The sequence below is a fragment of the Lepidochelys olivacea genome (assembly GCF_965140295.1).
Source record: "Lepidochelys olivacea isolate rLepOli2 genome assembly, chromosome: 13".
In the NCBI taxonomy this organism is placed as follows: Eukaryota; Metazoa; Chordata; order Testudines; family Cheloniidae; genus Lepidochelys; species Lepidochelys olivacea.
In genome coordinates this window covers 12,673,601-12,697,657 of record NC_140423.1, presented here as the reverse complement: position 1 = coordinate 12,697,657, position 24,057 = coordinate 12,673,601, and the positions used below count along the sequence as shown (strand labels likewise).

General features: G+C 42.5%; 1 protein-coding gene across 1 annotated transcript in view; it reads right to left on the bottom strand.

The window, feature by feature from the left end:
* BMP7 (bone morphogenetic protein 7) overlaps positions 1–24,057 on the bottom strand; it is a 57,895-nt gene that overhangs the window by 4,514 nt on the left and 29,324 nt on the right. Inside the window, exons 3-5 of the mRNA XM_084645738.1 lie at positions 7,840–7,988; positions 1,961–2,158; positions 34–110 (exon numbers count right to left, since the gene is read on the bottom strand). Coding sequence (XP_084501864.1) covers positions 34–110; positions 1,961–2,158; positions 7,840–7,988 — 424 coding nt within the window. The remainder of the gene's footprint in view (positions 1–33; positions 111–1,960; positions 2,159–7,839; positions 7,989–24,057) is intronic.

Below are 24,057 nucleotides of genomic sequence, written 5' to 3'. Positions count from 1 at the left end.
CATGTCTCCTGAGCCTGAGCACAGAAACCTTACCTGCCAGCCAAGATCTCTGAAACTGACATAAAGTTCGTGTTTCTTGCAGGCTTGCCGCTGATCACTGCTGCTGTTTTCTGAGTTGGGGAGTGTAGGGGTGAAAAAAATTAAAACCATCAAGTGAGATTGTGTTGTCCAACTGGATGTTTCAGTGCAATTTTCAAATGAAAGCAGGGCCCATTAAGACTAATCCCTCAAAGTCTGAAGTTCCCCAGCACTGACATCTTTGGCGGCATTGCGATGGGGAATGTGGTGTGGCTCCCCTTCTGCAGCCAGGCACTACTTTACAGCACTTGTCACTTTCATTTAGCTGTTTCAGTCTCTTGTATTTTAATAGTAAAATAATGGCTGGATTCAATAAATATAAAATGCCCATCTGGTTTCTATGCAAAGCCAAGAAAGCCCTGAGAATTTTTTTTCAGGGCTTTTTCTCTCCTGTGTGGGCTCCTAGTTTGCAAAACAAAAATCTATTTTCATCATGCAAGAGAACACAGTGATCCAGGAAGTAAGGTGACCAGATGAAATGGACAAAATATCGGGACACATGGGGCAAGCAAAAAAAAAAAAAAAAAAAGAAGCCCAAGCTGAGTTGCCAAAGCACCAAAAAAAAAAAAAAAAAACCCGGCTGGAGTTGCCAAAGCTGCAGTATTGGGACAAATGGCATCCCAACCGTGCATCGGTCGGGATGTGGGGCAATTAACTAAAAATTGGGACAGTCCCGATTTTTATCAGGACATCTGGTCACCCTACCAGGAAGGCACTCTCACATATACAGTGATGAGCTTGGTATAAGAACCTATAGAGAATAAGAATAGTAAAGTGACTCTAAAGAGTGGCACCCTCTCAACATCCCTGTGTTTCTTTGAGTACTGTCTGCTGCTGACCTGTTAGTCCTGCAAAAGCAATAGAATCATGGGAGAGTGAGCGGGAATCTATTATCCGATGCATCACAAGTTCTGACTGTTGACCCATTGGGCAGGATCCACAAAGGTACTTAAGTACTTCACCCCCAGACTTAGGCAAATAAGTCCCATTTTTCAGGTGCCACTGCGATTCTCAAAACTTTTGCTCAGCAGCTGCCTAATGCTGTCGGGGCATAAGCTCACTCTGCACCTAAGCTTTTGCATTAAAAGTTCCCTAGGTGCCTGTGTTTCTGCTTCTGAGCATGCATGCTACGGCTGCCCACTAGGGGTCCAGAACCTGTCTCCTCTCAAGCCCCAAAGGGATTCACAAACCAGGGGAAGATGGGCATTCTTCTACAACTAGCATTTGTGGCCCAGTGTGGTAGGTGTGCTCAGAGGCTGCCAAGATCTACATAAAACAGCCAGGGAAGGAGGGGACCTCTCTGTAGCCCAGTGGTTGAGCACTCACCTGGGAGGCGGGAGACCCCCCACCCCGGTTGATGTTCCCTCTCTGCCTAATGGGGAAAGGATTTAAACAGGGATCTGCCATCTCTCAGGTGAGTACTACAACCACTGGGCTATAGAGTGAGATTGACTTTTCATCCTTATTTGTTCCACTTTAATTGACTTTCTCTGGCCAAATTAATATTTAATCTCAATTTTGAAGATCTAAAATTCAGTTCAGGTCAATTGAAACATTATTTCTATTTTGACCATGTTTTGTTTATTTTATTTTATTTTTTACTAAAACTAGTAAAGAGTTTGGGTCAAGAAATTTGTGAAAACTGACCTTTTCCTACACCAAAAAATTTGGTTATGACAAATCAGCATTTTTCCAAGAAACATTTAGTTAAAAATAAAAAAGCCAGTGACAGATAAACATTTGGATGATGCTGAATATACAAGAGAAAAAGAGAGCATATTGTTTGAGCACATTAGAGATTGTTTGTTTCATTCTGGTCTCTACAAAACAATACAGCCGTATCTAGTACCCAGACAAACTGACTTGGCAGCCTTCGCTGTACCTGCAATGTTGGACACCCGAAAGGCTTCCTGGTTTTTTGGTGTTTTCGATCGATTCTGGCTCCTTTGTTTGCCTCCCGTGGAACGAATACTGCGGAGATGCACTTCTGTGGCTTTGAAGAATGCTACCGTGAAAGGCTGCTTATTTTGTGGGCCATGTCTTCCAATAAGACCAGCCAGTTTGGGATTGATGCTTTGTCCTTAACAGAAATATCAACAACACAATCAGCCCATAAGAGGAATTGCTATAACTTTCCATTTCCACCAGCAATATTGAAGACAACATGATTGAGACAACTGTCCTATATCCCACATATAAAATTCCCATTGAGGCCCATATGCCTGGATCCATTGATGGAGTGGGCCTAAAATGAATAAGCAAATCCACTTCTGAAAGAAATATCTCAGTACAACTAACTTCATTTTATATTTGAATGTAAAAGTTAAATAAAATGCTCCTACAAATAATTATTTTACCCTACATCAGCTTTGCATTAGATTTTCCTGCATTCTTTAGAGGGGTTTCTTTAAGTTCACCAACCTATAACTTGAAGTGATCCCATAAAAGGAACCATAAACCTCAGCCCATAGGAACACTCAATTCCCACTGGAAGGTTATTAACTTAATATAAAAATGCCTTCTATTAAATGTTGACACAGTTCCAGATATATTGCATTTGAAAGAAACAAATAGTTCAGATATTTAGCAACATTTTATTTATTGCCACATCTGTCACACACAGCAGCAGTACTGAATCAGATAACTTGGTTATAGATACATTGTAATTATTGCTCATTCCTTTTCTGACACAGGATTTTTAAATTAACTTTAGTTATGGTCAAAGGTGCCTGATTGATAGTCCAGGAGACTTAAGTCAACTATTTACAAAGATAAGGCATAGATAGTTGCTGTACAAATTTGCCCCTGGACCCTCCCCACTACCCCAGTGTGTCTCAATTGTGTTGTGAAGGGACCATTGCCCGGAGACCACCTCAGGCTCTATAACCAACCAACCTTAGGACTGGTAGTGATGATGATGGTGTTTAATTCACGCCAGTTTTGATAGTGGATTTTGTGATGTTTGTTAGGAACTGAACTGGGACTTCCCAAGTAAGTCAAAGAACAGCTGATGCTAGTCTCAGCCTGGTCTACATTATTCCTGTCGACATAGCTATTTCCTCTCGGGGAGCTGGAGTAGCTACACCGATAGGAGAAGCTCTCTGTCGGCAGGGGTAGCGTCTTCACTAAGTACAGCAGTGGTGCAGCTGCACCAGTCCAGCTTCACCGCTGTAGCGCTCTAAGTATAGACAAGCCCTCAGTTACAAGCTGAACCACATTGGCACTGGCATTTTGGAAGTGAAAGGATCTGTATTTCCATTAGCAATCCACTGAGCGCTTTGGTCCTCCGGTTCTTACTGGTTTCTAAGTGCAGTATGCAAAAAAATGGCAACAAAACAACCTGGTTCTCTAAGGTGAATTTCCATAACTGCTGTTTTTAAGGCATTTGTTCTGTAACAAGGGAACGGCCCACACCAGTGTCTCAAGAACCACTGTCTCTATTAGATCTTTTTATCCCTTCATGTTTAGCAGCTTTTTGAGTACATAAAAATGTTAAGATGGAAAAAACTTGCTCATGATCACAGCTGAAGGCTAACAATCGCCAATTTACATTTGCTTCTCTCACTCTTAATTTGTTTTAAATAATTCACAACTTAAAAGGACAAATTCTTTCCCTGTGCAAAGCTGGGATTTGCACAGAGGATCATAAAGTGTTTATTACATCAGCATGACTGATTGGAAACTAAGCATGACCTACATCTCATGGCTACAACCCCTTATGGTTCCCTATGTGGGGAGGAGATAGGATTAGACCTGTAGATATGCTAAATGGGATCAGGCAAACTTATCTCCTAAGGATAGGACACTGGGTCAGGCTTTCCATGAATGAGACTTAAGTCGTATACTGTTCGCCGGTGAAATGTGCTGAGTCATATAAATACCTATTTACATATGCAAGGGTGTGTGTGTTGGTGGGCATGAGCACTTCCACCTGACGGTATCATTTTCATTCTCCGTTTAGGTCCTGTGAATTTGGCCACATAGTCTTCACTTTACACAGCGAGGCTGATCCCAAAAAACACTTAAGCATGTGTGTAGTTCTAAGTACATGAGTAGTCCTACTGAAGTGCATAAACTACTTGTGGTCTTAAAAGCTACACATGCTTTTCTGGATCAGGGCCTTATTACATTTTCAAGAACAAGTTTTAGCCAAAAATGAGTCAGAATTCATCTAGTACCGCATTGATTTCTGCCCTCTTTCCTTCCCCCACCCCCCATTAGCAGCATGAAACCTTTTCTGATTGCCCTACCATTTTAAAAAGGCCATGGTTTTGAGAGAGTAAATTATTTTTAGTTGCATCATCTCACTAACAAGAACCTCAGCAGCTTGCAGTTAGTGACCCTAGATCAGTGGTTCTCAACCTCTGGCCCACAGGCCGCTTGCGACTCTATCAGCACAGAGCTGTGGCCCACGTGACATCCTCAGGGCCATACATATAGTACTGGATGCGGCCCACATAACACATTGTGTGGCCCACAATGGTAAATAGGTTGAAAACCACTGCCCTTGATCCACTCCTAGTTGATTCAATGGGTTTGTATGAAGGTAACGGAGAGCAGAATTTGGCCAATGCATCAATTTAGGGAGAGGCTTGAGTTTTTTGGTGACAGAAAGTTACTTTTGCTGTAGCAAATCTCTCTCTCTCTCTCTCTCAGAATACAACTTTTTTGCTTTATGCCCTATTTAAAAAAAAAAACAAAAATGAAAAATGTTCTGAATAAGACCCATACCATAGAGCTATTGTGTTCCTCATTCATTAAATTGTGGGGGTGGGGACCCACACTTAAGTGACTAGAACTAAGTATTTCAACTTCCACCTACAACCAGGGACCAAATTTCAAGGAAAAAAATATTTAAGACATCTATTCCTAATTAACCAATTATGTACTTATCTAACACAAAATAGAGCTAAACTCTCCAATCAGAGAATGCAGACTATTTGTGTTTAAGAAGCCGCTTTTTTTTAACTAAGAAAAACAGGATATGAAGCAATAAGTAATAGGCTAAGTAAACCTAAATAGTCAGCTGTTGTTTCTATGTATTATGAGGGCGTGAAGTGTTTCAGAGCTTAGGGTAACAGGATGCCTACGGCTAATGAATCATGTTAGTGTTTCTCTTGCTTGTTGTTTGAGCTTATCCCAACTTTCTAAGCGTAAACAAACATCCTTTAATTCCCCACTAGTTGCTGTTTTTGATGGACTTATCTGGCATGATTGTAAAGGAATATGAAGAGCAGTTAAATGAACTAATCTGTTTTGTATTATTCTATCTGGACAGTACTTTTGACTCTTCCCTTCTATCCTGGTTGCATTTTATTCATGTATAGAGAGACACACACAAAATAACTGGTACAAATTCTAGACAGAACTTGCCAGGTTTTCAGTTTCATTACACACTTTAAACTCAGGCTGTATCCACTGAAAGGTTAGCTACATTCAAAAATCTATAGTTTTGCATCAAAGTCGTGCTATGTTGCAAGTCTACAGACTTGTGACATGACAACCAGGTGAAACTGCAGCTTTGCTAGGAGTGCGCAGTTTGTGTGAACCCCAAATGAAACTTGGGCTTGGTAGGACTTACCCTTCCAGCTCAAAATGGAAGAAAATGTTTCCTTGAATTCTGGAAAATAATTCTGTGCTTTATCAAAATAGATTGAAGAAATATTTCACGAGTTTGTCATGAAAGTTAAAGACCAAATTCATCCCTGGAAAAAAAGTAACTCCAGGACTGAATTTGGCTGCTTGCATTTTAAAAATTAAACCTATAATTGGCACAAATCTTTGCAGTCTCATTTCTCCAATGTGTGTGTGTGTGTGTGTGTTTGAAAATTTCTCCCCAAGCTTTTGCTCGGAGACAGGTTTGTATAAGGGCCCAGTTCTAACAGTCTACCTACCTGCTTTTTCTGAGCAATTACCATAAATGCATGCACAATTGTGGTGCTCTTTTGGATTCAGGATTTTGAAAATCTGGGCAAGATGTCCTAATCATCTGTTCCCTTATTGCAACTGCTATGATCTTATGTTTATTCCATAGACCTAAGAGCATAATATTTATTTATTTATAAAATGCTATGGACATTTCTAGTGTTTAAGGCAATAACTTATTAATGTAAATAATGTAAATAATTTAAGTTATACTATAGTCAGACTTATTGCTTACACAGTCACAACTTATGTAAGTCCTATTGCTCCCTTGTATGCTCATTCTGCCAAGGTTTCACTACTTCCTATAGCCATGATTTTCTCCACATGGAATACACACAGAAAATATTTCTAGACTGCAAGGGTTAAGCACCTAGCAACATAATCAGAAGATAAAAACAAAGTGATCCATTCTGCCCCAAGATACATGGCTTGTATTTTCTAGTATCATAGGCATTCATTGTAACTTATGCAATTGAAATCTTTTAAATTTTTGGTTGGATTAATTCTCCCTGTTCATAAAGAGCAGTCTTTTGAGACTCAAGCAAACTCTGAAAGATAATTGAGATGGAGGCCACAATCAATTTTACCAAATGAACATAGGAACAAAGACATTGCCATACTGGATCAGATCCAAGGTCAGACCAATTTTGTATCTCTGATGCTCACACCCTCTTCCTAACTCTCATGGGCTTGCATCACAAGCTGGCTGAAGAACTTGGAGTACATAGTGTGTCAAGCCATTCCTTATGTTTCACTGTTAAAAACTGATTGGACTGTTTATGTGAAAGCATTTTCTTCTCAGCAGACTAGACTTTCAAATCTAGATATGTGTTGGGGCGGGGTGGAAGGCAAAAAATAGACAGCACAGAGCAAAGAAAAAAGGCCTGGGTGGGGAGGAGCAGCACAGAGGACCAGGGAAGAAGCTGCATGCGGAATAACTTTCTTTGATTCACTTGAGTACTTGCTACAGTTCCCGCCACCAGCATTTCAGATGCTCCAATTTGGGACTATTGCAGCTGGGGAGAGAGGGAGAAAATCATTTGCTAAATGGAAGAAGACAATGGTGTCTCTGTGGGTGGGGAAGGAGGTCATGCCTTAACGATTCCTACCTAGTGTTAAAGAGAAAACATGGACTATATCCATCAGCTGAGGATTTAGCCTGTACATTTTTGTTTCTCACTTTCTAATGTAATATAATTGGAGAACCTCAGCAATTAAGGCTTTCCTGACATTTCCTTCCCCACCCACAGAGACACCACTGGAAAAAGTATTTACTAAATGGGGGATTGAGGGGGGGTAACCGAATCAATTTTAAACAGTGAACCACTAGGGCCAGAGTATTTATAAGTTTGGTTTAGCCAAAAGAATGGCCAATTTATTTGTGCAGCTTCCATGACTTCAAGTACAAATAAAGTAAATACATGTGCAAATTAGTCATGTGCATGTTACTAGATTGCACATACAATCATGGTAATTGTGTGTGCAAATTAGGGCTCAGATCCACTAAAGCAGATGCTTAACTTTGAGCATCTTAATAGTTTCTTTTGAGATGCTTAAAGCTAAAGCATGTGCTTATGGTTTTATTGGATTTGGACACAGATGTATGATTGTCTTGAAATCGGGTGGTGGTGATTTAGATATGTTCAAATATCGCGTGATGGGTTAATATTGTAACTTTGTAATACTTTTCCAACATCTGCATCTTAAGAAAATTCAAGACAATCTTGAGAAATCCCACTCAAATGAATGACTACTGGGTGCATTCAGACTAGTCCTGACTGGATTTCTATAGCCAAAATGGAGACTTTTTGATGACATTTACTCTCTGAAACTTACCATCTATACTCTCAACTGATAGCTGCAGGCCGAGATTGTGTTGTGGATTTACCACCCAGTGATTACTGGTTGCTGTGATATCAAACACCAGCCAACCTTCCTCTGCAGCCCAGATTATTCGAGTGTCAAGCAGGAACAAATCTGAATCCCTGAAGAAAAAAAGAAACAGTTACTTGGATTTTCAAACAGAAATAATTTACGGTAAATAGCCATTCAAGTTGTTGTTTTAAGCAACACAGCTGGTAGCCCTTATCACAATACACAAGTTATGTCACAGATAGACAACTATGCCAACCTAAAAGCCTTTTTTCCTGAACAGTGGGAGGATGGATTAAAGTAGACTTAATGTGGTTTGGAGCACACATATTGTTGTACTATTACAGCTAATCCTACTATCGCAATTTTTTAAATGTTTTCCAGGCAACTATGTGAACAGTTATTGTGTTTGCATATGAAACTTGGTAACTGGGCATGCAAATACACCTAATTATCCTTTTCCATGCATAATAACCTGATTGTTGTGCATAATCATGGCAATGGTGCAAGCAAATTGGAGCATAGTTGTGTGCCTTTTGCAAACACTAACATATATAATGTCCTTTAAAAATCTGTTCTGTTGAGGCTATATACAACTGACTAAGGATCACAACGCAGCAATACGTTGTGTGGTAATGTCCTTTCAATCTATTGTTTAAAAGCTAAATAAATAGACACACTCCGATTATTTTGGACCAGAAATTGAGAACAAGAAATCAAAACTAATCAGAATTGGAGAATACTTCAAGGACTCAGATGGGGCTGTGGTAATCATTCTGGGTCTTCAACAATTTACCACTGAGATGAGCTGCAACTGAAAATCTGGTAAATTACAAGGATTACAAAAAGAATGGGGAGTACTTGTGGCACTGTAGAGACTAACAAATTTATTTGAACATAAGCTTTCATGGGTTAAAACCCACTTCATCGGATGCATGCAGTGGAAAATACAGTGGGAAGATAGAGAACATGGAAAAAATGAGTGTTGCCATACACACTATAACGAATAACTCTCCATTATAGTGTGTATGGCAACCCCCATTTTTTCATGTTCTGTGTGTGTGTGTGTGGATAGATAGATAGATAGATAGATCTTCCTACTGTATTTTCCACTGCATACATCCGATGAAGAGAGCTGTAGCCCACGAAAGCTTATGCTCAGATAAATTCATTAGTCTCTAAGGTGCCACAAGTACTCCTCATTCTTTACGCTGATACAGACTAACACGGCTACCACTCTGAAACCTGTCACCATGCAAGGATTACAAAGGTTCTAAAAAGGAATGGATCTCTTTCATCAGAAGCCAAGGCAAAGAAGTAACTTGGATGATAATAATAAGAAGAAAATTGGGTAATGGTTTAGCTACCTCCAAAAGGAAAAAGTCTTTACAAGAAGGATGGAGACAGCAAGGTGGTGTCCGGACAAGCCCTATAGGAGATTCTTTCATATTTTGTAGTGTGCAGAGGTTGGAGAGTAACTGTAGCTTTTTGAGTAAAGAAAAACCTTGTAAAGGGATCAGGAAAGTTCTTTTATTGTGTTCCATAAGCCTGGGGATGGCCAGATTAATCTGTTTTATAGACTTGTCAGTACAAACTTTTTTAACGTCTTTAATTCACTCTGGGCCCCCTGTTTGCCTGGAACATCATGTGATACTAAAATCTAAAATGAGAGGATTTATATGGCCCCCAAAAGCCTCAAAAAAGTATATGAACTTTACCACTGTGTGGTAGGGAAATATTGTTATCCTTCATGTTTTACAAATGGGAAACTGAGGCAACAAAAAAAATGCAATGACTTGCCCCAGATAAAAGTCTAGCAGAACAGGAAATTGAACCTCATTCACTTGGTTCCCATTCCAGTGTCTTGATCACCTGGCAATCCTTCCAACCTAGATAGGTCAAGCTATACAGTAAGTAATGGCTTTAATCTAAGGGTATGTCTACACTACGAAATTAGGTTGAATTTATAGAAGTCGATTTTTTAGAAAGCGATTTTATACAGTCCCTTGTGTGTGTCCCCACACTAATGCACTAAGCGCATTAAGTTGGCGGAGTGCATCCACAGTACCGAGGCTAGCGTCGACTTTTGGAGCGTTGCACTGTGGGTAGCTATCCCACAGTCTCCGCTGTCCATTGGAATTCTGGGTTAAGCTCCCAATGCCTGATGGGGCAAAAACATTGTCACGGGTGGTTTTGGGTACATGTCATCAGTCGCCCCTCCCTCCGTGAAAGCAATTGTTTCGCGCCTTTTTTCCGTGCGGGCCCCATATTGCTTTCAGCAGATGGTGCAGTAGGACTGCTAACCGTCGTCATCATCCACCGCTTCCGCTGCCACTCTGCTCTCCTGATGCTATGAAGCCACCTCACAGGTCTTCTATATGATCGTCGTCATCCATCGCTTCCATTGGCACTCTGCTCTCCTGGTGGTCTCACAGGGCCGCTTCCGCTGCAACTCTGCTCAGCTGCTCTTGTCTCACCATACCACAGCAAGCATGCAGCCCGCTCAGCTGTTGTGTCCTGGCAGCAGATGGTGCAGTAGGTCTTCAAAACTGGTCATCCAACCACCGCTTCCCCTGCAACTCTGCTCTCCTGCAGACGCCATACCACGGCAAGCATGGAGCCCGCTCAGATCACCATGGCAGTTATGAGCATTGTAAACACCTCGCGCGTTATCGTGCAGTATAGCGCAGAACCAGAACCTGCAAAAGTAGGCAAGGAGGTGATGGCAGCGCAGTGACGAGAGTGATGAGGACATAAACACAGACTTCTCTCAAAGCACGGGCCCCGGCAGTTTGGCCATTCTGGTGGCAGTGGGGCAGGCTCATGCCATGGAACGCCAATTCTGGGCCCATGAAACAAATTCAGACTGGTGGGACCGCACAGTGTTGCAGGTCTGGGACGATTCCCAGTGGCTGCGAAACTTTCGCTTGCTTGAGGGCACTTTCATGGAACTTTGTGACTTGCTTTCCCCTGCCCTGAAGTGCAAGAATACCAAGATGAGAGCAGCCCTCACAGTTCACGAGTGGCGATAGCCCTCTGGAAGCTTGCAACACCAGACAGCTACTGGTCAGTCGAGAATCAATTTGGAGTGGGCATATCTACTGTGGGGGCTGCTGTGATCCAAGTAGCCAACACAATCACTGAGCTGCTGTTATCAAGGGTAGTGACTCTGGGAAATATGCAGGTTACAGTGGATGGCTTTGCTGCAATGGGATTCCCTAACTGTGGTGGGGCGATAGATGGAACGCATATCCCTATCTTGGGACTGGACCACCAAGGCAGCCAGTACATAAACCGAAAGGGATACTTTTCAATGGTGCTGCAAGCACTGGTGGATCACAAGGGATGTTTCACCAACATCAACATGGGATGGCCGGGAAAGGTACATGACGCTCGCATCTTCAGGAACTCTGGTCTGTATGAACAGCTGCAGCAAGGCACTTACTTTCCAGACCAGAAAATAACCGTTGGGGATGTTGAAATGCCTATAGTTATCCTTGGGGACCCAGCCTACCCCTTAATGCGCTGGCTCATGAAGCCATACACAGGCACCCTGGACAGTAGTCAGGAGCTGTTCAACTGTAGGCTGAGCAAGTGGAGAATGGTGGTAGAATGTGCATTTGGACGTTTAAAAGCACACTGGTGCAGTTTACTGACTCAGACCTCAGTGAAACCAATATTCCCATTGTTATTACTTCTTGCTGTGTGCTCCACAATATCTGTGAGAGTAAGGGGGAGATGTTTATGGCAGGGTGGGAAGTTGAGGCAAATTGCCTGGCCGCTGATTACGCGCAGCCAGACACCAGGACGGTTAGAAAAGCACAGCAGGGTGCGCTGAGCATCAGAGAAGCTTTGAAAACCAGTTTCATGGCTGACCAGGCTACAGTGTGACAGTTCTGTTTGTTTCTCCTTGATGAAAACCCACCACCTTGGTTCACTCCACTTCCCTGGAAGCCAGCCGCCCTCCTCTCCCCCCTTCGATCACCAATTGCTGAGGCAATAAAGTCATTGTTGTTTCAAATTCATTCATTCTTTATTAATTCGTCACACAAATAGGGGGATAACTGCCAAGGTAGCCCGGGAGGGGTGGGGGAGGAGGGAAGTACTGGGTGGGGTGGGGGAGGAGGGGAGAACAAGGCCACACTGCACTTCAAAACTTATTGAATGCCAGCCTTCTGTTGCTTGGGCAGTCCTTTGGGGTGGAGTGGTTGGGTGCCTGGAGCACCCCCCCTCCATTCTTGGGCATCTGGGTGAGGAAGCTATGGAACTTGGGGAGGAGGGCGGTTGGTTACACAGGGGCTGCAGTGGCGGTCTGTGCCTTTCCTGTACCTCAGGAAAGACATACGCCGGAGCATATCAGTTTGATCCTCCAGTAGCCTCAGCATTGCATCCTGCCTCCTCTCATCATGCTGCCGCCACCTTTCCACTTGATCCTGCCACCTCTCCTGTTGCTCCCGCCACCTGTCCTCTCATGCGTCCCTCCTGTCCTCGCATTCATTTTGTGCTTTCCTGGACTCTGCCATTGTCTGCCTCCATGCATTCTGCTGGGCTCTTTCAGTTTGGGTGGACTGCATGAGCTCAGAGAACCTTTCATCACGAGTGTGTTTTTTTCGCCTTCTTATCTGCACTAGCCTCTGGGACGGAGATGCTAGTGGCAGCGTTGAAACATTTGCTGCTGCAGGAGGAAAAAAAGGGAGAGTAAAATTGAAAAAGACCCATTGGCCATTTAAAAGGAGGGGCTGATGTTTTCAGGTTAACATGCAGCGCAAACCCAACTAACCCCCCCCCCAAACACCCAGTTCTCTGGGATGATTGCTTCACCCCTCCCCCCAACACGTGGCTAACAGCAGGGATGATTTCTTTTCAGCCACAGGCAAACAGCCCAGCAGGAACGGACACCTCAGAATGTCCCCTTAATAAAATTCCCCTATTTCAACCAGATGACCAGGAATGATATCACTCTCCTGGGGATAACATAGAGAGATAAAGAACGGATGTTACTTGAATGCCAGCAAACACCAGGACCACACACTGCCATGCTTTCTTATGCAATGATTCCAGACTACGTGCTACTGGCCTGCCGTGGTAAAGTGTCCTACAATGGAGGATGCAATAAGGCTGCCCTCTGCAGAAACCTTTTGCAAAGGCTTTGGGAGCATCTCCAGGAGACCTTCATTGAGATGTCCTTGGAGCATTTCCGCTCCATCCCCAGACACGTTAATCGACTTTTCCAGTAGCTGTACTGGCCACGAATGCATCTCAACTCTTCAGGGAAAATTAATCATTAAACACACTTGCTTTTAAACCATGCATTCTATTTACAAAGGTACACTCACCAGAGATGCCTTCTCCACCTTCAAGGTCCGGGAGCCTGGGTTGGAAAGGTACTGTTTCCAGGGTGATAAACAGTTCCTGGCTGTCGGGGAGAACGGTTTCTCTGCTTGCCTGGTGTGCGCTATCTTCAACATCCCCCTCATCATCATCTTCCTCGTCCCCAAAATCCTAATCCCTGTTGCGTGAGACTCCCTTGCAGGAGTCCACTACAGGTGTGGGGTAGTTGTAGGGGTACCCCCTAGAATTGCATGCAGCTCATAATAGAAGCGGCATGTCTGGGGCTCTGACCCCGAGCAGACATTTGACTCTTTGTTTTTTTGGTAGGCTTGCCTCAGCTCCTTAAGTTTCATGCGGCACTGCTGCTGGTCCCTGTGATAGCCTCTGTCCTTCTTGCCCTTGGAGATTTTTTCAAATATTTTGGCATTTCGTCTTTTGGAACGGAGTTCTGATAGCACGGATTTGTCTCCCCATACAGCGATCAGATCCCGTACCTCCTGTTCGGTCCATGCTGAAGCTCTTTTGCGATTCTGGGACTGCATGGTCACCTGTGCTGATGAGCTCTGCATGGTCACCTCTGCCGATGAGCTCTGCATGGTGACCTCTGCTGATGAGCTCGCCACTCTGGCCAAAGAGGAAATGATATTCAAAAGTTTGCAGTGCTTTTCCTGTGTACTGGCTAGTGCATCTGAGTTGAAAGTGCTGTCCAGAGCGGTCACAATGGAGCACTCTGGGATAGCTCCCAGAAGCAATACTGTCGAATTGCGTCCACACTAACCCAAATTCGACCTGGCGATGTCTATTTCAGAGCTCATCCCCTCATAGATTCACAGATATTAAGGTCAGAAGGGACCACCATGATCATCTAGTCTGACCTCCTGCACAACCCATCCACTCCTGCAATAAACCTCTCACCTATATCTGAGCTATTGAAGTCCTCAAATCATGGTTTAAAGACGTCAAGGTGCAGAGAAACCTCCTGCAAGTGACCCATGCCCCATGCTACAGAGGAAGGAGAAAAACCCCCAGGGCCTCTTTCAATCTGCCCTGGAGGAAAATTCCTTCCCGACCCCAAATATGGCAATCAGCTGAACCCTGAGCATATGGGCAAGATTCACCAGCCAGATACCTAGGAAAGAATTCTCTGTAGTAACTCAGATCCCACCCCCATCTAACATCCTATCACAGGCCATTGGGCCTATTTACCATGAATAGTTAAAGATCAATTAATTGCCAAAATCATGTTATCCCATCATACCATCTCCTCCATAAACTTATCAAGTTTAATCTTGAAGCCAGATAGGTCTTTTGCCCCCACTGCTTCCCTTGGAAGGCTATTCCAGAACTTCACTCCTCTGATGGTTAGAAACCTTCATCTAATTTCAAGTCTAAACTTCCCGATGGCCAGTTTATATCCATCTGTTCTTGTGTCCACATTGGTACTGAGCTTAAATAATTCCTCTCCCTCTCTGGTATTTATCCCTCTGATATAGTTAGAGAGAGCAATCATATCTCCCCTCAACCTTCTTTTGGTTAGGCTAAACAAGCCAAGCTCCTTGAGTCTCCTTTCATAAGACAGGTTTTCCATTCCACGGATCATCCTAGTAGCCCTGCTCTGTACCTGTTCCAGTTTGAATTCATCCTTCTTAAACATGGGAGACCAGAACTGCACACAGTATTCCAGGTGAGGTCTCATCAGTGCCTTGTATAACGGTACTAACACCTCCTTATCTCTACTGGAAATACTTCACCTGATGCATCCCAAGAGTGCATTAGCCTTTTTTCATGGCCATATCACGTTGGCGGCTCATAGTCATCCTGTGGTCAACCAATACTCCAAGGTCCTTCTCCTCCTCTGTTACTTCTAATTGATGTGTCCCCAGCTTATAACTAAAATTCTTGTTATTAATCCCTAAATACATGACCTTGCACTTTTCACTATTAAATTTCATCCTATTACTATTACTCCTGTGTACAAGGTCATCCAGATCCTCCTGTATGATATCCCGGTCCTTCTTTAAATTGGCAATACCTACCAGCTTTGTATCATCCGCAAACTTTATTAGCACACGCCCACTTTTTGTGCCAAGGTCAGTAATATAAAAAGATTAAATAAGGTTGGTCCCAAAACTGATCCTTGAGGAACTCCACTGGTAATCTCCCTCCAGTCTGACAGTTCACCCTTCAGTATGATCAGCTGTAGTCTCCCTTTTAACCAATTTCCTTTTCCACCTTTCAATTTTCATATTGATCCCCATCTTTTCCAATTTAACTAACAACTCCCCATGTGGCATCGTATCAAACACCTTACTGAAATCTAGGTAAATTAGATCCACTGTGTTTCCTTTGTCTAAAAAATCTGTTACTTTCTCAAAGAAGGAGATCAGGTTGGTTTGGCAAAATCTACCTTTTGTAAAACCATGTTGTAGTTTGTCCCATTTACCATTGACCTCAATGTCCTTAACTACTTTCTCCTTCAAAATTTTTTCCAAGATCTTGCATACTACAGATGTCAAACTAACAGGGCTGTAGTTACCTGGATCAACTTTTTTTTTTCCTTTCTTAAAAATAGGAACTATGTTCGCAATTCTCCAGTCATACGGTACAACCCCTGAGTTTACAGATTCATTAAAAATTCTTGCTAATGGGCTTGCAATTTCATATGCCAATTCATTTAATATTCTTGGATGAAGATTATCTGGGCCTCCCTCACCAGGGAAGAGTACAGAAATCGATTTTAAAAGCCCACTAAGTCAACAAAAATGGCTTCATTGTGTGGACAGGTGCAGGGTTAAATCGATCTAACACTGCTAAATTCGACCTAAACTCGTAGTGTAGACCAGGGCTAAGTCACCAGTGTGAATAATAGAAGTGTCAGTAGTTACTACCTGATAGCCGTTTAGTGACTTATATGAAATTAAATATCCAATTCCAGTCCCTGAAGGACAAATGACCACATCACCAAATGTCTATGGAAGGACAATTTCATGTTTCCCCCACAAATGCACAACACTTCTGCATGTGTTAATGTTGACTATTTACAAATGTTGCTGAGGCTCCAACTAATATTACATGTTATATGTGAGGGAGATCTTATAAGCGGGAGGCAGAAGGAAATTCCTCGTGAAGATGCAGAGTCTCTTGCTTTCAGTGGAAGTGTGCTGCTTGTAGGTATTAGGGTGCAGTTCAGATGTATCCCATAACTTGGCATTTTCTTGCTGTTGAGGGCTGGCAAAGGGCAGGGTAGGAGGGGACCTGGGAAAATGTCACCTAAAAAACCTTTTGTTGTTTTAAACAACACTTTTGCTTATGGAAAATCCAGGCTTTAGGCTCCATCCATACATCACAATCTGACTTGTTGGGGGACTGTGCTACAAAGCTGTTTCTTGCCTGTGTAGGGGGGATCACAATATGTGTAAATCAATTACACAAATGTGAGACTGCCCTGGGGTGTAACTAATAACAAAGTTAAGACAAAACATGTTCCATAGGAAACAAAGATGAGAGAACACTATACGTGGGTTCACTTGTGACGTAGGCCAATATCTGCAAAAAGAAAAGGAGGACTTGTGGCACCTTAGAGACTAACAAATTTATTTGAGCATAAGCTTTCGTGAGCTACAGCTTAGTTCATCGGATCTGATTCTAAGGTTCCAGAGGTGCAAGGCTTTTATGTTAACACACTGCATGATTTAACTACGCCTCCTGTCTCCAGCCTGATTAACAAATGGTTTACTTAATCGAGATGTAGCTTGCTCGATTTTTCTTTTTTGTAGGTTGCAGGTTGACAATAATAGCAATAATAATAAGTTACTGCTGTCCTGCAATCTTATTACTCAGAAAAACCAGCCTTTAAGCTTCCCATGCTGATGTGATGCAATCAGGGTAACATGACGCATTAAGTGCAGGGGTGAGTCAGTCTGGGAAATTGTATAAAGTATTTGTTTGCCTGTAGTTACAGTAATGTGCAAACAATAGGCCTGGAGGGGAAATCCTCAGTAAGAGAGATCAAAGGAACATGCTGAAGGGAATTGTCCTTCCCACACACAATTGGAACACTGAGACCCAAAAAGGGCTTGTGTCAAATATTCTCTGGAGAGGTTCACAGCATTAATGGGTTAGTGCTTTTCATTCTAGCCTGCAACCAATGGAGAAAAATGGGCTGAAAACCTGAATGGTGTTGCAAGCGGAATATCTGGGCTCAAGAGGGGAGAGCTTGTTCCAATTAAAAGAAACCTCTTGTTCTTTTAAAAAAACCCTGCCCTTTAAATAAAATGGCCTGCTTACCAAAGACACACAGCAAAATAAAATCAGAGCAGCAACTAGCAGATGGCAAGCCAAGCTCTTTAAACACAATCGTTAGACAAAGTATATTAAAATACAGAAGCAGTTTCACTGCATCACAGCAAGCATTAACAGTTTGCATTCTGAGACAGCAATTCTGTGTGCTTCCCAAACTTGCCCTCTTTATAATTCTTTCCTTGGGGGTGGCTTTACTTAACATACTCCAACCCGAAGTGTTATCACATGATTTAGCATCAGTTCAATGTAACCTCCGCGCCACAGTTCACGCATTAAGAGCTGCACAGAGGCAACCATTGGCTGAACACTAAAAGTTTTATCAGTCCTGCAAACCCCAGGAATTATGCTACATATTCTTGAATGCCATCTCCTGAAACCTTCTCTACTAACTATAAACAGATCTAGAACACTCACAATTTTGTGAACTAAGCTTCTACAGTCAGGACTGAAAGAAATTCCTCATGTTCCCTGCACTGCTTGCTACAGCTATGTTGATCTGGGGGTTTCAAAGGGCCTTACAAACCACCACCCCCTAAAGATCGGGAAGTAGGATCTGTGCCTCAATTTATCTTTTTGAGAACTGGGGTCAGAGTTAGGGACTAGATTTTTTTTCAGAGGTGCTGGACACCCACGACTCCAAATGAAGTCAATGGAAGTGGCAAGGACATAGCAATTCTAAAGCACAGAGCCTGCAGCTGGCAAGTGGCTAGTGACTTTAGCTACCATGCTGAGGGGCCTAATCTGAGAATCCTTTAAAGAGGCCTAGTTCTGAGACCATGGAAGCTCAGCACTTTCAGAAAACTGGGCCATTTTAAGGTATCTCAGGCTGGACACCAGAAAGTTGAGGCATCCAAAATGAGAAAGAACTCTTGAAAATCTGGCTGCAGGTGACTTGCCCTAAGACCTGGATGGTTGCCTGGTAGTCCAGAAAATTCCCTTTGTAGGTCTGTCATTTTCTGGACTTTAGGGCCTGCTTGTGCTGACTAGCACACTTGCCTTCCTCCTGCCACATGTTGCTGCAAGAGTGAGGAGCCCTACGTGAGGGACTAGAAGAACAGGTACATACAAGAACAGGGCAGGGTAGACGTTGGTGAACAAATGGATGTGGATGTGGGAGGGACTGTGAGTGACCTAGGATGCAGATGGATGGGTAGGTGAGAGACTGAGGGGTACATTAGAAGAGAAAAGAAGAAGAGGGGCAGGAGTGAGATTGGAGGGGAAAGTGAGAGACAAAAATATAGGGAAGTGGGAAGAGAGCACAATGTCAGGGTAGAACTCACATGGCTGATGGAGGGAAAGAGGTAACAAAAGGCAGAAAAAATATACCATGGTCTATGATCCAATAGAAAAGAAATAGAAAGTGGAGTGAGAAGACAAGTGTAAGAAAAAGGAAACAAGGAAATTTCATTGTAAATTATTATTAATGAGAAATTCAATTGCCAATATGGTGCTATTAAATACAATATATGTGAACAATGTTGGATTCTGCTTTCCTTTTGGAATGCACCAAACAGCATGTCTCCTCAAAGTATTTCACCTAAAATTGTAACCAAGATTCCCCCATGCTGGCAAGTAACTTAGGAGGGGATTTTCATAGGCACAAAGACAACTCGCACCCTTATTATGTTTTGACTGCTCAAAGCTATTGCTAACGCTGCTTGCAACAGGTCGTACAGAAAGATAGCAGTGGTGCAGTGAACACACCTCAGAACATGACTCATTCCCATTTTCTAACCACCAGACAATGCATTCTCCATTTTCCCCAAGCTTTCACGTTGCTTTTGATATTGGTTGTCCTCTCCCCTGCTTCAACACCTAAACAAATGCAGCAAAGGAATTAGTCTGTTGGGTCACAGGCAACTGTCTAAAGATATGTTGTTACCACTTGGATACATGTCATTAGTATTGCCAATGCCAAGAATTCAAAGATCATGAGACTGGCTTAAAAAATCATGGTTTTTTTGTTTGTTTGTTTGTTTTTAATAAAAATAAAAATAGTAGGTTTGGGGGTTTTTTCTTCTTTTTTCTTTTGAACTTTTAGGGTACACTCAGGACATGTTTTCCAGCTTTTCTCAGCCAGCATGAATGCTAGGAACTTATTTTTAAATAAAATGAAAGCTCATACTGTCATATAATCACTTGGTTCTATGAGCTGGGCCTCACAGAAGAACACGAATTGTTGAAAGACTCTCAGTGAAACAGTGAGTTAGCAGCACTGCAATAGCAAGGCTGAATAGTATATAAACATCTTACAATTATAGAGTCAAATGCTATAAAATGTAGGGATAGCCCTAAATTATACTGAATGCTGCCTCTTCCTTTGCCTCCTTTCAACCTCCCCTATGCCTCTCTTTCTTCGTCATTGTTACTTTCAAGATGCTTGTTAATGAACACTAATGAGCATTTCCAAATTGAACAAAAGAATGGACAAGAGGAAGAGGGAGCAGGAAGGAAACAAGGAGTGTTGTTAGCTTTCAGTACAATGTGAGGCCAAAGGTGACTGGTGTAACTGGCTGAAATTCGGTCCCTTTGGTGAGCTGTGGTCCTGACAACTCACCTGAACATCTCCTGACAGTAACAGACTCCAAGGAAGGGCAAACAAATACTGCTGCACACAGCACCAATAGGTTTTGAGCAGAAGCTGGCTACTCTGAAGAGTACCCGTGCTAATACTGTGTGACACCGGTAGTATTACATTTTCCAGTCCTTAACTGATAGTCCAGAGAATGTCCCACCACAGATATAGTGGCGTTTATCACTGCCTTAGAGATAAGCGAAATTCAAATAATACAATAACAAAGCCTTGCAATTCTGTAGCATCTTCGGATCACTTCACAAATATGGATCAAGCCTTCCAATTTCCTTTTAAAGCAGGTTGTTAAGCCCATTGTACAAAGGGGGAAATGAGGTACGGGTAAGTTAAATGACTAACTGAAGTTCAGCTGGTGAGTCAGCAACAGAGTCAGGACTGAAACCTCAGTCTCCTGACTCGTGCTCTGCCCACTAGACATGCTACCAAAATTTGTATGCTTAAACGCATCTCCTGAGGCTAGAGATCTGGGCTGCAAATCACAGCAATATTACAAAGAGACCTTTTTTCTGATACTACTTTCTAGCCTTTCCAGGTGTTTCAGCCAGGTAGACTCAGCCTGAGTCAGCAAGGGCAGAAATGCACAAAAATGAAAAAGGTGTGTGTGGGGGTGGTGGTTGGCTGTTTTTAACCCAGCTTGCCAAACTTCTTAGTGCCTCTGAAAAAGTTCCAAGTAAGATTTCAGCAGGTTCCAGTTTTATCCAGGATACTGCTAAGTGATAGCTCCTTTTGCATTTAGTGTTTCTGAAAGTGACATCGGTACCCACATAAAATCTGGGTTCCAAAAACGCAACTTAAACTTTGGCAGCAGTTATCTTGTGGAGAGGCACAACGTATTGTCCAGACACATGGTAGGAATAGGTTTCAGAGTAGCAGCTGTGTTAGTCTGTATCCGCAAAAAGAAAAGGAGGACTTGTGGCACCTTAGAGACTAACAAATTTATTTGAGCATAAGCTTTCGTGAGCTACAGCTCACTTCATCGGATGCACCCTGTAGCTCACGAAAGCTTATGCTCAAATAAATTTGTTAGTCTCTAAGGTGCCACAAGTCCTCCTTTTCTTTTTATGGTAGGAATAGTGCAGGGAAAATACTATCTCAGAAGCTGATGTTTTAAATGCAGAAGTTGCTGTTCAGCAATGGAGTTTGTGGATCACTTTTCATTAGTGCATCATTTGGCTGACTAGGAACCTCTATGATATGCAGAATGTTTCCTGCAGCTAGTCAAGTGCCTCTGATGAGCCTTACCTTGCTAAGTGACACCAAGATTTGTCATGCGTTTACAGGCTGCAGCTGCTCACACGGGGTGCTCATGAATAGTGAACCAAACTCAGCAATATTGTCAATGGGCCTCTAAGTGCATTAGTGCACCAGCATGCATAGTTATGGGCAGTTACTCAATCTGGGTGCATAAATGATGGCGTTTTACATGATCACAGCAGTTGCACCTAAAATTCTCTCCAGAAGTTGGAGAACACTTGCTAGAGGACTGGTGCACTACAATAAAACCAACCTCCAATTTCAGTGTGGTGCCATCCTCCCACCTGACTTCAGATCCGTTGAGCAATCGCACTGGTTACTTTCAAATATACCCACTCAGTCTTTGTGTGAGTCAAAGGCTTTAATGGTCAGTGGAGTTACATGTTTAAATTCCTTATGCCCTGGTGGAAACAGGCTCCATTGAATAGGATGCCAAGTTAGGGTGGGAGCAAGGTTGGCATATTTTAAAACATAAGCTAAAATATTTTAGATGCATGTCAAACAATGGAAGGCATGAGGCCACCCCTTATTTTTCATGCAAGTCTTTCGGGCTAGTACACTAACTATGAAGCTGTTGGAAATGACTGAACAACAGGTAACAGCTGCAAAGTGAACATGTCACAACCAAATTGTAATGATCAAAGGTTGTTCAAATAGGGTGAAATCCTAGCTTCACTGATATCAACAGCAAAACTGCTACTGACTCCAATGTGGCCAAGATTTCTCCCCATAGTGCCAAATCCTGGTCCCACTGGTGAAACCCAGTGGTGAAACTGGGGCCAGGATTTTCAAAGGTATTTAGGTGCTGAAGACTCAGTGGGGATTTTCAAAAGCAACCAAGAAGGTTAGGTGCCTAACTTCCATTGATTTCAATTGGGGTTAGGTGCCTACTTAGTGTAAGTGTTTTTGAAAGTCCCACTAGGTGCCTTATCTGCATCTTTCAGCACCTAAGTACCTTTGAAAATGTGGCTGCTGGCCCTTACACTGTATAATGTACTGTATAATGTATTGAGAAGGAGAGCTTTTGGGGAACAGAAATTTACTTTAGAAAAAAATTGTTTGCATGGTATCAATATAATTGCAACAAAGTGCAGACTCCCGAATCCATATCCCACTGGAATGTGATCTGCAAACAATATCAGAAGACCTTTTCAAACTGGAGTGCAGGAGGACTCTCCCAGGACTCACCAATGTCTAACAAATGGACTGAGATCCTCCTCTTGAGCCTTATTTGCTGCGTCAGTCTTGACCCCAATTTATTTGGGAGAGTGGCTTTATATGAAAAGTGGGCTTTATATTTCCCATTTTAGTATCTTAATAAGCTACCTTCAGTGTCTCTTATCCACTCTTGTGCATTTTACCAGTGCATACTCTCTAGCACTCAGAGATTAAAGGAGTTACTGTGTTTTCCTTTGTTGCCGACAAAGAACTAGAACTATGCTTGTACAATCAGGGATACCCTGGTTGTAAACTTTAGTTTCCACTACCATTGTTTGTGCAACCAGAAATAGGGACTTTAGGTCATGCTGCATGGCATGTTACTTGATCCAATTTCTTGTATTTGCAAAACTCCTTCCCAAGTTCTTAGGTGAGTGAACCATGAAGACCAAATGGGAGTTGGACACGAATCACTGGACACTAAATTATGCCCAAGGAAACTGTGAGACATTGTTATATCAGGCAAAGGGTCAACTGCTTTCACGGTGTTTATGAAATTCAAGACATTGCTTCAGGGTAGTGCCTGATGTTTTGAGATTGAAGAACATTTTATATACTTTTGTAGAGGGAATTGTGCCAACATTGAAACTGCAACTTGCAATGAATTATTAGATTCATAGAGTTTAAGGCCAGAAGGGACCATTACATCATCTAATCTGACCTCCTGTATATCACAGGCCATTAAATTTCACCCAGTTACCTCTGTCTTGAGCCCAATAACTTGTGTTTTACTAAATCATAACTTATGTTTGGCTAAAGCATAACTTCCAGAAAGGCATCCAGCCTTGATTCAAAGAACATAGCTGTGATCTTATTTTCACTGATACGGTTGCTTTATGCACATTATACAGTGTGTGGGTAAATGACAGAGCTTCCAATAGTACATTCAAATGTTAATAATATTACTGAGGCCCAGAATTTCAGACATGGGTTTTAGTTTGTGGGTGCAGATATGTCTGGCCAGAAAGAACTGTGCCTTCATTGTGCACCCACAATAAACTACAGGTACAAATATTACTAATTAGATATCTACCAACCTGTCTGAGCTTACAAAGCAGGTAATTAATTGCTCAACTACTAGTATTTACCCATGCTAAGGGTGTCCTTAAGCCTCTGACTGCCAGATACTGGCACAGAATGACAGAGGATGGATCACTCAATAATTGCCCTGTTCTGTTCATTCCCTCTGAAGCACCTGGCATTGGCCACTGTCAGAAGACTGCAGTCTGGGCTAGATGGACTATTGGTCTAACCCATTATGGCCATTCTTATGGTTTATCTGCATTATGGGTGAACAAATATAGGGTGAAAAACTGCATCCATAAAAATGGAGGTTGGAGCATAGCTGAAAACCAAGCCTTTGGCATATATACAGTACTCTTCAAAGGAGAAATGTTTATGGGGCCTCAACCCAGGTCTTTGGATAAATCCTGCTTCTGCAGCTGTGGAGGCTCCTCTGATAGCTAAATTGGTGTTATTCCACT